The sequence below is a fragment of the Anser cygnoides genome, chromosome 1 (assembly GCF_040182565.1).
Source record: "Anser cygnoides isolate HZ-2024a breed goose chromosome 1, Taihu_goose_T2T_genome, whole genome shotgun sequence".
NCBI lineage: Eukaryota > Metazoa > Chordata > Aves > Anseriformes > Anatidae > Anser > Anser cygnoides.
Window position 1 is genome coordinate 126,588,936 of NC_089873.1, and position 13,669 is coordinate 126,602,604.

The 13,669-nt window shown below is 42.5% G+C and overlaps 1 protein-coding gene across 8 annotated transcripts in view; it reads left to right on the forward strand.

Moving 5' to 3' along the window:
* PCYT1B (phosphate cytidylyltransferase 1B, choline) overlaps positions 1-13,669 on the forward strand; it is a 32,120-nt gene that overhangs the window by 3,405 nt on the left and 15,046 nt on the right. For 6 of the 8 annotated variants that reach the window (XR_010826025.1, XM_066980593.1, XM_066980584.1 and 3 more), the window contains 3 exons: positions 7,767-7,866; positions 10,175-10,291; positions 13,467-13,618. Coding sequence is in view for 7 of the 8 variants with exons in the window: in XM_066980593.1 (XP_066836694.1) it covers positions 7,767-7,866; positions 10,175-10,291; positions 13,467-13,618 (369 nt within the window). In the remaining variant the exon portion in view is untranslated. Of the gene's footprint in view, positions 1-1,858; positions 2,005-7,766; positions 7,867-10,174; positions 10,292-13,466; positions 13,619-13,669 lie in introns of all 8 variants that reach the window. The other 2 variants (XM_066980622.1, XM_048046001.2) reach the window with 1 other exon arrangement.

Consider the following 13,669-nt stretch of genomic DNA (forward strand, 5'->3'; position numbering starts at 1 on the left):
AGGTCAGTTAAGGGAATGAAGTACACTGAAATGAATGTTTCCATGGCAGTACCTAGCTCGTTGTGCTTTAGTCTGATGTGAGATTACGCCCTAATGAGGAATAAAGGCCTTTCTGCAACGTGCAGGGGAAGTTAGGCACAAAAAGCACCTGAATTAGCCAAAGGGAACTACAGGGGAGGAGAGGGCATAGGCAGGCGGGTGGCTGTGCCTGCTGGGATGTTGGTGGGTGCAGGGCCGGGAAGGAATCAAGCAGCTGGGAACAGTACTTTAGGGTCAGTCCGCCAGGTGACTGAAAGAAGCTGGTGGGTGTTCTCTGCTGTGTCTGCCCTTCCCTTGGCAGTGGGGTCCCGGGAGCACCAGGCTGTTCCCAAGGTCACGGCTACGTGACGTCCGCACTGCCGTAGCAAGGCTGTTGGCACTGGGCTCGAGCTGCAGCCGGGTCCTGTTCGCCTGTTTGCCCTGTGTGGAAGTACCGCGCTGGGTTTTTCTGCCTAACATCACCGTTGTGAAGGCAGAGGGACTAGCTGGAGACTCAGGAGCTATCCATATGGCAGATAAAACGTGTTCTGCCAAGGCACTGTAAGCATCGGGGCTATTTGAGGTTCACCCTGGCAATCCCAGCAACTGCTCCCGAGCCCAGGCTTACTTCTGCTGCCTTGTCTTGAGGTTCAGAGGCTACACGCTTTTATGATTCGATAGGACTTAGGCACCAGATGCCTTGGAGCCACTATATCTGCAGTAATTTGGAGAATGAGACTCAGGAACACTTGAAGATCACAGCTTTCATGTCATTTTAGGTATTAGCTGCTTTACCTATTTCTTTATCATTTTTAGAAGAAATGACAGTGAAATGAAGGTGACATTAGACTCCCGTAGACAGTTTTCTTATTGCTGCTGTTAAGCAATGAAATGTTAAGCACAACATTTGAAATAATCGCAAGTAAAACCTGCATACCTGGGCTTTTTATATTTTCATCCCTGGATGCCTCACCTCGTTCTTATTTGCAAACAGTGTTTTGAGAGGGTCTGATGCGTCCTTTAGAATTATTTCAGATATTGTACTTCCATGAGCCATATATCTTCATATTTGTGTTTCATGTATGACTAACAGATATATGCAATTTTAGCCAGAGGAGCTAATGCCAAATTTAGGGGCTTTTATTGTGGTTACAAAAGTGTCCCATGTGTCTGTTCTCTCTCATCTGATGTTAATTCTTAGGGGGTCTGCCATCTGTTCACTTCAAATTGGAACTAAGCATAAATATATAAGTAAAAAGCCTGACATTTGAGGAACCCAGAATGACTTTATTTGCCCAAATATCTTTTATTTCCTTTACAAGTTTGGTTTCTGCTCTGGAAAATTTAACTTTTCGTAAATGTTGGCTATTACACAAAAGCACAAACTCTTAAAAATGTCCAATATGGTTTGCACTTGGGAACACGTAGCAATCTTTGCCACGCTTAAAAAATAACTTAAAAAATGGCCTGTAGGCACCAGAAATCTGCTGCGATTTGCCTTTGCTGCATCAGAAAACGTGTCATCAGTATACACTCCAAAATGCCATAGTCTCTGCAAAAATACATTGCAAACTGTATTGGTCAGATCACAAACTTACAGATAAACTTTTTTGCAGGATTCACAGATGACCTGTAAACACAGGGAGCAAACATTACACTCTGTGCATTGTATTCCTTGCTTGCAAATACATCGCTGATACTATTTTAGAAGCAGCTTTATTAGGAGAATGTTACCAAGTTCTTAAACTGTGCTGTTGTCTCTACTGTGAAGGTTTGTATCATATCTTTAAAAATAAGTAGAAAACCAATGTGAATAGTTTCTCTCTGTTCTCTCCCCCAGGGTGTATTCAAAATTATAACATATATGAGAAATGTAAGAAGAAAGCCAATGCTGCAGATACAAGAATTACGTGTAGTGTATAATCCCACATTTAGAGTCCTGTACTCAGTGCAACTGGAACTGTGCACTTACACATTTGTTCCCAGGTAATCTGCCTTCCTTCCCTACACAAACAGAGACAGAAGGCTTACAGTGGAAAAGCTCTTGTGAAAGGCACGGGATAAATCAGAGATCTGTTACAGAAGTGCACTGCACTTCCTGCAGGAAAATAGCTCATCCCAGGGTGCTTTTGTGTTCCAGCTGGGGAACTGCAGAGAATACTTGCCTCATGTGCTGGGGGAAAACTCTTTTAGTCTTTTTTTTTTTTTTTTCCCAACATAGCTCTATTTTGAGTAGTGATTTATATAAAAAAGCTACCCTACATCTGACTTGAAATAATTGATAGACGTTAAGTATCTTTAGTAGAAGCGCAAGCAGAGATTGAAATTGGGCCAAGTTCTCCCAATATCTCAACTATAGCTTGAGTGATTTCAGGAGATTAAGCCTTGCCTGTATTAAACCTGAAGTTTTATGTGTGCCTTCTAGGCATATATCAGGTATATACACTAACGTAGGAGCAAAAAGAAACAGTTATTAGAAATGAAAACAAAATAACAGCTGACATTATCTCCATTTTCTGGATCAGTCAATAAAACACAGAGTGGCATCGGAGCAGTGCTTACACACTTTGGGTCTGTTGTCCACTGCCAACTCTCAGCGTTAATCATGGGCCAGCAAGCACCTGCCATTCAGCTTTTAAGTGCAAATCCACTGAGTTTGGTTCTGCAGCCCAGTTGCAGCGTCCTCATTTTGCGATGGCCTCTGCAGACTGCAGCGCGGTAAGCAGCGCCCTGCTGAAGGAGCCGCGTGCTTCCGTGGGCTGCGGTACTGTACGTCCCTCCTCAGGGCTGGGGCAGCTGGCAGCCTGGATGGGTATCCTGCAAGCAGGGCAGTAGGGTGTGGGCTCACAGACTGCTTGCTGCTGTAACTTCAGCTCTTTTGGTGAGTCGTGCCCAGGTCCCTTGTGTGCAGTGCTCTGTCCAGTCGTGCCAGGGCAGTGAGGATGGGTTTGCAAATTGCAGAGGTCAGTGGAGGTGCTTCATTCATGTGAGTTGTGCTTGACTCGGGACCCATCCCACCTCTGTGAGGGATTTTGTTTTCTAAAAAGCATGCTCCAGTTCAGTCAGAAGTTGCAGCTGCCATGCAGGAGTCTTGTCTTGAATCTCTCTGGCCTTTTGCAAAGATTAGACTGGATTATATAGTAGTTGTTCTAGTTTTATGTTCTGTGAAACATATTTACATCAATGTGCTTCTTGAGAAGGCAGTGGAAGCTTTTTTCCTGCTATTGTACCTTAAATTTCTAATTGCATGTTGCATTTATTCATTACCGACTTAATACTAATGACAAGCAAAGTATATTTGATTGAAGGTAAAGCCCAGAAAAAGCAACTGGGAATAAGGCAATTTGGAATGCTTGCAAACAGATTTATTATTTTTTTTAAGTTCTTATTCTTGTTAGGTTAATTTGCTCTATTTTTTGTTACATCCACCTCTCTGAGTCAGCAGAACTGTTGGAGAACAAGCTAGGTTTTCTTCTGTTTCATGCGTTCATACTGGAACTGTTCATTTGTGAAAAGTTTACCTTGAGGGACCCACTGATAACATTCAATTACAACTTCCTTGCTCATAAATTTACCTGTTTGGGCCAAAGTTACTGAAGGTCACAAATCCATCAGACAACGGGATTTTCATTTCTCATACTGTTCACTCCCTGAACCTCTAAGAGAAGACCTGGGTAGTCCTTCAGATAGTGTTTCCACTTGCAAAGGGCGTTCGTGCTTCAGAAATGCAGCAGGCATTTTTAGTTCCTTTTAAAGAGTTTCAGTAGCGTTTTGCTTTTAACAAATGTTCCTTAAAACTGATGTCAGCGTTTCCTGCTCTGTAATTACTGTTTGCCAACATCAGGAGCAGGTTCCCAAAATAATCTTTCCTCATATGAGTAGATCTTCCCCACGTGATTTGTTCCAGTGAAATCAGTTATCTGTTTTAAATACTGCCTCTGAGATGAAAGGAGATTACAGCATCATACCTCCCACAGCATTTGCCTGCCAGTTTAATTTTTTTTATAAGCACAGGCCCTACAAAGCCCAGCTCTACAAAGTTTCACCTGGATAGTTGTATTGGTTCAACGTCTGAAGTGTTACTGGCAAAATCTTTGATGACGTATAGCTGTTCTCTCCATCAAGAGAATGACGTTTTTACCTGTTTGTTATGTGGTGAACAAGTTAGTGTAGCTGTCTTAATCAAATAAATAAAGTAGCTCCTTCTATTAGCACGTCGCATGCAATTACTCTGCAGGCAGAATTATAATGGCGGACGCAATATTGTGTAGATAGGTCTATGTTTGCCCCTTTTCAAAAGTATTTCTGTCTTCCTTGTTGCTGTGTAAAAAGAAGAAAAAAACAAGAAACACAGAAAACAAACTAACACAACTAGTTATTCCTATTACAGACTGCAAACTAAAGAAGGTGTGAAGGTGCTCATGCTTTTTACATGTCATTTCAGTGGTTTGACTCCTGTTCATCTACAAAACACCTACCACTTTCTTTTAAATCCTTTGGGAACATAAGCTTTTAATATTTATATTGCTGAATTGCAGCTAAGTTAAATGGTTACAGTAGCCTGAGAGGCTGTGAGAAGGGATAATAAAAAGGCAGCATCAAGATACACCTGAAAATGAGCTACTTCCATCCGTTATATAGGATTTCTTTCTAAAGTGTCCTGGCCACAGAACCAGCTCAGCTGGGGAGTGCTGCCTACCACGCTGCACTCTGCTCTTACTGTCTCATGTATTTGAGGAATGCAAAGACATCACTGTGTGCAGGTGAAGCTCCGAGGCGTTCTTCAGCCTGGAAAAAAGTGACCAAGGGGAGAAAAGAGAGAGGACTGTGAAATTGTGAGAGATGGGGAGTAGGTGACTGTGGAAGAATTTACTGAAGCTTCCAGTGCAAGAATATCAAATAATACAAGCAAGAGGCAGGTGCTGAGCAAACAAAATGAGATAATTCATCACTGAACTCACACTGAAGCTGTAGAACACCTTGCATCACAGAATCATGCTACAGGATGATGCAGATCTCAGAAGCCTACTTTGGTCCAAAATGCAAGGGTGATTTGGCTTGCTTGGCTAATCACAAAATGTAAGTGCCCAGAAAATAATAAAGGCACAGATGAAGGGAAAAGTCTGTCAGATGAAGACAGAAGTACATTTTCACGAAGTCTTTGTCTAACCATCTGATTATTGGCAGAACTATAGCAAACTTCTAAAGGTACTTTAATGGATTAACCAAAATGAAAAGGCTGTTATATGGATTACTTGCTCTCTTCACCCAATTCCAGTTATTACAAGAAACTGGAAAGAATATGACTAATTCTATCAAAACAGAAAGACGTTTGATAAATTATTTCTGGGTTTTGAATATTTCTTGAAATATTTTGTCTTATGCTCTGGTAGACAAACCAAATGGTCTTGTAATATTTTACTCATCAGACATTTTTGTTAAGCTCTGCGGCATCTTTTCTGGGCCAGGGAAAATGAAATAGTATTGGATGTACCACTTGGGAGCTATTGCTGTATTTCACTTGATCTGTCAGCACAACATATTTATGTATTTCTCTGTCTACATATTCTCTCTTTGACGGAACTTGGCTGATTTTAATTTACTGTATTTAATGCGTTTTAATATCCAATGACTGAGAGGTCAGAGAGTAATGGAAATATTGACAAGTCTGGTTCTAAGCCCTTGGCTGTAAAGTGAGCGTTAATGATGAGTGTTTACAAAAACTGGATTGAAGGGAAGCTAATAGTGGTTGTTCTCCATTTAGTGGGGACCACAAGAAAAATCTTGGTGTTGCACAGGCGTTTACATGGACAAAAAGCACTACAGTGTTTGCCTAGAAAAAGAAAAATCTTGCTGCGAACCAGGCCTATTTTCTTCAAATAATCTCCAAGGCAACGGCCTCTACCAAGCTAGGATCTGATTACCAGTTGCAGGCCTCAGACCGTAGCCATTATTGTTTTAACATTTCTGCCTTCCTCTTTATCCCAGCGTGAACCAGGCTGTACGGGCTGTTGTGTAACCTGACCTTGCTTGGAGATAAAAAGACAGGTTAGCACTCAGGGATCACAAAGACAGAAGCAAAAAGACAGTATTTAGGAAATAAAGAAAGGAGCTCACACTGTATGATTATGTGTAATGCTCTACGCTGTGCTACGTGGGTGGCCAGCCGAACAGTTCCCTTCCGTGAAGCCCAAGCAGAAATGTGGAGTTTGCCATAGAGTCTCAATTTTAGCCTTGTCTGTGTGGAGAAGCTGTGATTTTCAGCACTAATGTATTAAAGTTACCTTGGATGATTTCCTGTAGCACTTGAGCTTGCAAAAAAAGGAAGGAAAAATGGAAGAGAAAAAAAAAAGAAATATATATAAAGGTTGAGTGCTTTTGGGAAACAAGTTGAATAGGAAATTCCAAAGCAGAAAGAGCTGAAAGTGAATCTTAGAGCTCACTTTTTGCTGTTGTTTTAATACTGTTCTCTGAGCTTTACATGCAACAAGTCAGTGAACCCAGAGGTCAGCAGCAATTAGGCAATACATGTCTTTGGGGTAAAGCGATGCTAAGGAAAATAAATGCTCAGTGATCAAGTGTTCAGTGTCTAAAAGCTGAAGAAGTGTAAATACAAGGGAAGAGATTCTGTTACTGTCAACCATGGGTGCACAAACTGATAATGATAAATGTGCATTGTATAAATGGTGACTGTCAAAACCAAGCCAAACAACTGGTTCAAGGTCATGAGGTCCCAGCTGTATCATGGTGGAGGCAAAGTAAGTTAAATATTTCCCTTGGCTTGTCTTAACCACCGACTCATTTCACAAAAACAAAACAACCCAAATCTCAGCTAATGATATCTTGCTGTTTCTACGATTCCATAAAGATTTCAAGCCTAGAGCAGGAGAAGCATTTTTTTCATATCAGACCATATGGCAGATAATAAATATCTGAGATTCTTATTGCTGATAACTTCCTACAGAGGTATGGGCAGAATAACCAATGCCTGTAGTCAGGTTTCCTGACAGATAATACCACGTCATTCTTCACACGTCCTCATTCTCTCTGTAATATCTTTAGGTTATAAGCTCTTCAGAGCCAGGACCCTCATGGTGCTCTGATCGCAGAGCATTTTAGTACTGTTACAGTACACGTCAGAGTAGAGAAAGGAATTGCAGCTCAGTTTGCTTTAGCTAGGTGGGACTTCTGGTTGCGGTCTTGGCTTTATTTTGAATGGCTCCTCAAAATTGTCTAAAGTTCTGATTAAAAACACATTAAAACGGCTTGTGGTCCCAGTCATCTGTACTGATGTTTTGTCCGTGGAAGGAACTGGTGCTTGTGAGGAGATAGCCCATTTGTAGCATTCTAAATCCCAATTAGTTTTTCCAGCTATAATTTACACATAGGAGGATACATCTTGCATTTTGGGCCTTTGGACTTGTTGAGACCAAAGCAAGGATTAAGCTGCTCTGACAAAAACAAAAAATCAGACCTGACTTTGTCCTGCAAACAGAGAAATTATGTACCTGCACTCACTTCACAATGCTTGAGCTTCTCAACACAGGCAATGAATTAGGTTGTATTTAGAAAGCCTTATTTTCCTCATCTTTTCACATTGTGTGAATTGTATATGCTGAAGGGTGACCAAAAAGCAAAAGTCCCCAGCGAACAAACCAGCATTAAGCCTGGTTAGAGCACAGTTAAATGGTGCTTTTTTAACTACTCAATGGAAAAACAAATTGACTTTGTGTTTTCCCCCCTTCTAGACTCTGACGGCACCTGCCCCATTTGCAGATGAAACAAGCTGTCAGTGCCGAGCACCCCACGAGAAGCTAACCATTGCACAAGCCCGCCTGGGAACACCAGGTATGTGTAGAGAGCTACATCAGCAGGACCATGGGCACTCCCAAAGCACAGGCTCTCCCTTGCAGCTGTGTATCAATACTCGCTTTTGCCTTCCATTTGGAAGCAGAAAGGCCAGCCTGGTATCTGGTGCTATCAGCTAATGGGGAAGGAACAAGTAACTAGAGGACCATTGTCTTCCGCCGGAGAAACAACAAGGGAAAATGTTTCAAGTTAGAGTTTGATGTTTTCATGGATGTCTGCATGTTGGTCAAAAGGAAGGCTTGCCAGCCGACTCCAGACAGTCTGAAAATTGTGTTGATTAATGGCTACTTTTGGGATTCTTCACATGCTGCCTATGTATGCCGGAACATGTCTTCTTTCACTGATGTTCTTGTTGACCACATCAGACCTTAAGTGGCCTTAAAGGCCATTTGTCCTTTGCAAAGAAACCATGTCCAATTTCTGAACTCTATCTGGACATTTTTGCCAGACTTATGTCTGTGATTGGGCTTGGGGAACAGAATGATTTCACAGAAAGTCCCGAATACATAAAGTACAGTCCATGAATGTTGGATCTTTGTTGTTATCATCTCTGCTGTCCTTTTGCTTGGAGGTGGCTATTCTGTGGCACTGTGTGGTGGTTTTACTCAGGTGAGCAGCCGAGCTCCACCATGACTGCTCTCTCACTCCCGCTCCTCAAAGGAAAAGGGGGAGAAAATATGATGAAGAAGGCTCAAGGGTTGAGATAAGGACAGGGAGAGCACCCACCATTTACCATAACAGGCAAAACAGACTCAGCATAAGGAGATCAGTAAAATTTATTAACTATTACTAACAAGTTAGAGCAGTGAGAAACTAAAAGCAAATTAAAAACACCTTCTATCTATCCACCCTGTTCTACGTCATCTCCCTGAACAATGTAAGGGAACGGGGAATGGGGGCTGCGGTCAGTCCCTAACACGTTGTCTCTGCTGCTCCCTCACGGTCACTCTGCCCCTGCTCCCCATGGGGTCCCTCCCACGGGATGCCGTCCTGCCTGAACTGAGCCTGCGGGGGCTGCCCACAGGCAGCAGCTCTTCAAGAACTGCTCCCACACGGCTCCGTACCACGGGGTCCATCCATCCTCCCAGGAGCAAACTGCTCCAGCAGGGTCCCCTACGGGTGGCAGCTCCCCCCAGACCCCCTGCTCCTGCGTGGGCTCCTCTCCACGGGCTGCAGCTCCGGCCCGGGGCCTGCTCCTGCGGGGGCTCTCCATGGGCCGCAGCCTCCTCCAGGCCACATCCACCTGCTCCACGTGGGCTCCTCCACGGGCTGCAGCGTGGAGATCTGCTCCGTGTGGGACCCATGGGCTGCAGGGGGACAGCCTGCTCCACCAGGGGCCTCTCCACAGGCCGCAGGGGAACTGCTGCTGCCTGCCTGGAGCACCTCCTGCCCTCCTGCTGCACTGACCTTGGGGTCTGCAGGGCTGTTCCTCATTTTTCTCTCTCCCAGCTGCTGTTGCACAGCAGTTTTTTTCCCTTTTCTTGAATCTACTCTCACAGAGGTGCAAACAACATCGGTTATTGGCTCTGCTCTGGCCAGCAGTGGATCCTTTTGGAGCTGGCTGAAACTGGCCCTTATCTGACATGGAGCAGTTTTTGGTTTCTTCTCGCAGAGGCCACCCCTGCAATCTCCACTACGAAAACCTTGCCACATAAACCCACCACACTGTTGTCAGGTCTGTCATTTGGTAAACCAAGTTTTACCTTTTCTGTCTGAAGACTGTTGCTGAAAATTTCATATAGAAAGAAGGAGTTACAAGGGTGACAGCAGGTGGATGGTAAAAAAAAAAAAAGATAGACTCATTGATGAGAAGAAAAGATCTTGGGGGAAGTATTAAAAAAGGGTAATGAGGTGTTTATGTGGAAGCTGTGGAAAAAAGAAAGACACAGACCAGAGTGGAGAAAAAGTGAGGTGATAGGAAAAAAAATTAAGGAAAATTTTCAAAAAATCCAGAAGGCAGAACTAACTAGAAAAGCAGAGGGAAAAGAACAAGACATATGGTGGAACTCTGAATGAGACAGGAAGATGACATTTTCTCTAAATTAAAATACAGGGATGATCGATGATAATAAATAGGCTAAGTCTGAGAGAAAACAGCAGAGAGTACAGAGAAGGAGAAGTTATAAGCAGTATAAAACACTGCAAGTTCACCCACGGTGTATTTTGAATATCAGAACGGGGGTAAATCTCCACAATGATCTTATCTGGGAACAAAAACCTGTCCAGTAGAATTAAGTGCAACTTGTTTTGGGTCTGGAAAATCACTGTTGTGTTTCTTTCTTCACAGTTGACAGACCTGTCAGAGTGTATGCAGATGGGATATTTGACCTCTTCCACTCTGGCCATGCTAGAGCTCTTATGCAAGCCAAAACTCTATTCCCAAATAGCTACTTATTAGTAGGAGGTAAGATCAGAGTTATTTCTTGTGCTGGAGTTTTGCTTCTGTGCTTCAGCGTAAGCGTTATTGCTGTGCTCTCACCCCCGGCTGTTTATACACTATGACTTTGAATGCTACTTTCACTCTGGGGGCTTTCTATAGGTGATTTGCCTTGACTTATGTCTTATAATTGAATCAATTAAAGTAAAAGTCAAATTCTGCCCTCAGCAGCACAGGCACAATTCCCATTCTAGTTAAAGCAGGTGCCTGCATGACTCTGAGCTTAGAATAGCTCCATATGAATAATTTACCTTTTTCAGTTATTCTCTCAAAATTGTTCAAAGATGGAGATGAGTGAATGAGATCAACCACTCATTTATTTCTGGCTCTTCAGTCCTTCTGCCAGTCAGACACAGCCCACGTCCCCTGGCTGCTGGGTCAGTACTGTGTCTGCAGGCCCAACCTTCAACATCAGCAGAGAAGCTAAACTCAGACCATTATCATTGGAGACTGAAATGTAGGTTATGATTTGAACATATTTTTCAGCTCACAAGTGTCCCCGGGCAGGTTACTTTCTTTTCATATTTTTTTTTCCACAACTATCCTCTTTTTTGCTGTGCGGCTTGCTAACAGATGCTCAGCAGTTGGTATATGCCAGAGAAGTCACTGCAGGGAGAGTGACTGTTTCCTGCTTAGCTGGCTGTGCACACGCTGCTCTCGTGAGGCCTCATGAACGTGCGTTTCAGTTCCAATTTCCCTGCACCTTTGGGTTTGAGATATGTCTCTCATAAACATTGCACAGCAACGTTCAGCTGCTGCTCAAATGCTTACAGAAATGATGATAAAGAGAATGTGAATGCAACCTTCAGACACTTTATAAATAAATGATTTTGTATCTTTGTCCCAAATCAGTTAAAAGGAGGGCAAAAAAGACGTAACACAGAAGAAAGGCAAAATCTCCATATATACACAATCTTACATTTTACTGTTAAGTTTACAAATGGTGGCAATTCAAATGGAGCTTTCTGGAAGGGAAACAATATTCCCTTTGTTATGAAGGAAAAATTTAGGACTCATGTTTCTCTCCGGAGCCAGGTATCTTGCAGAAGCAGCATGTAGAGGTGCAAAAGAATGAGGCTTAAAAAATGATAATTATGTAGATTTTGTTCTTGTTTTTTAAAAGGAGAGGAGTGGAGTCATGGTGTCATGGATCTGGGAAGGAGCTCTGGGGCAAAAGTCTAGCTCCTTTGAATTTTGTGGCATAGCTCCACTTTGCCCTTTATTTTTGGAGTGAAGGACAAAGCAGCCAGCACTCATCAATACCTTTTCCCAGCAATGCACTGTATCTTAGCATGTTTATAAAATGGGCACTTTTCCACACCCACATACAATTTGTGCTGCAAAAGCACTGGTCTCATATGTGTTGGTTGGCACCACAACCAATCCCTTTTATTTCTTATTGTGAAAATAATTATTTGGAGCTAAGTTGTGTTTTTTTTTTTAAAGATATTTATAGCTTCTCAAATCAGTCATTAGAGCAGGATGACAGAATCAAAAGGAAATACAGACATATTGTGTCTGCACTGTACATGAAAAAATAGTAATCAAAAATTGAAATCAAACCTTTCTACAGAATACAAGCTAAAATTACTATTTTGCAATAATTTTAGTAGACCCTTTCTTCCAGAGGAGGGTAGCTTTAAGATGATATAAAGTCTGTAAAGAAATATAAATACAATCTCAGAAGGGATGTTTCTACTGCAAATGCTTTGATCTCCATTAAATTTCTTGTCAGCAGGCATCAAAAATGACATAATAGGATAGAGTAGCATTTAGCTAGCTGAAATACATATATATTATTACCTGACTTTGAATTTTGCACAAACTCCAGGGCTATCTAAACCCTCCTACATTTTTCCTACTTTAAAGGCCCTTCATTACCATCACAGCAAGAACATCCATTTTAGATCTCAAAAAAGGCTGTGTCTTTGTCAGAGCCTTGTCTGATAGGCTGATATTTTCAAATTAGAAAGAAGCAGCAGCTACAGGGCTGCTATCACACTTTCCTGCAGCACTAATAATGTTGCATTTATCATTTGTCAAGTACGTTTACTGTTTGTCCAGGTGTCGCAGAAAAGCAAGACCCAAAGGCATGGTTTTGACCTGTGGTGATGGTATCAAACTATTCCACGTGGCATCAGATGGTTATTGTAGCTGTAATGCCAGACAGAGTTACAGCTACAGGGACAGGCCACTGCCTCTCCTGCAACATTATGTGTGTAGAAGGATAATAGCCAGCTTTTATAGTCCCCCAGTAACATGGACGTTGCCTCCCCCTCAATTTAAAAGCAATATGTGATATGGTATTGGTACATCCAGAGTTAAAGATGCAGGATTCCTGGGCTTTTAACTCTGTTCTTTTCACTAGAGCACATAGCTTCTTCAAGTCCTTTCCACGAGGTTTCCTTCTGCAGTTTCCCATTTGATCATGGCACAAGCCTTACTTCTCTTTCTATGAAATCTGCTGAACTCAAAGCTAAATTCAGAGACAGATTCCTGTAAAAACTGCCATGGCTTATTTTCTATCAGTGTTTATTTAGTGAGAAACTTTTCTGCTGTGATCTAGAGCTGTGTTGGCAAATTAATCATTTAGAACTTTGCTTATGTAAGAACGAACATTTGTACTGTGAAGGTGGTTGAACTCTGCAACAGGACACCCAGAAATGCTGTGGGGTCTCCGTCTCTGGGACGTAGCCCTGAGAAACCTGTTGTAGTTGACCCAGCTCTGAGGAGGGGTTTGGATTATGTGATGTCCTGGTACCTTCCTGCCTCAACCATTTTGTGGTACATGAGGTTTGTCAGCACTGTGTGATTGCTGACACTGCACTTTCTGTTTATTTTTAAAACATTGTCCAAAATCCCCCCTTGTAGTGGGATTCACTTGCCTCAACGTGCATGTACAGTACCACCTGAGATGTGCTACAGTATCTCACTCAGGCTCTGACTGCAGTTCTAGAAGGGAAGGATCTCTCATAAATATATGGTTGTACCTGCCAACTCTGAGCAGAACTCTTAGATGCCCTGGAGCTCCCTAAAATTGTAATAACCAAGTGCTTAATGGAATTATCAGGAAATAATAAATGGCTGGTCAAGCAATTTCTACTGCGGGTGGAGCCATTTTGTTGATACTTCCATATTTTAGTTTGCAGTGATGATTTAACTCATAAGTTCAAAGGCTTCACTGTGATGAATGAAACTGAGAGATACGAAGCCCTCAGGCATTGTCGCTATGTGGATGAGGTCATCAGAGATGCACCCTGGACGCTGACACCAGAGTTTCTTGAAAAACATAAGGTATGTTCCTCCCCTGATCCCTCCCTCCCCTGTATAGACGGACAGTTGAAG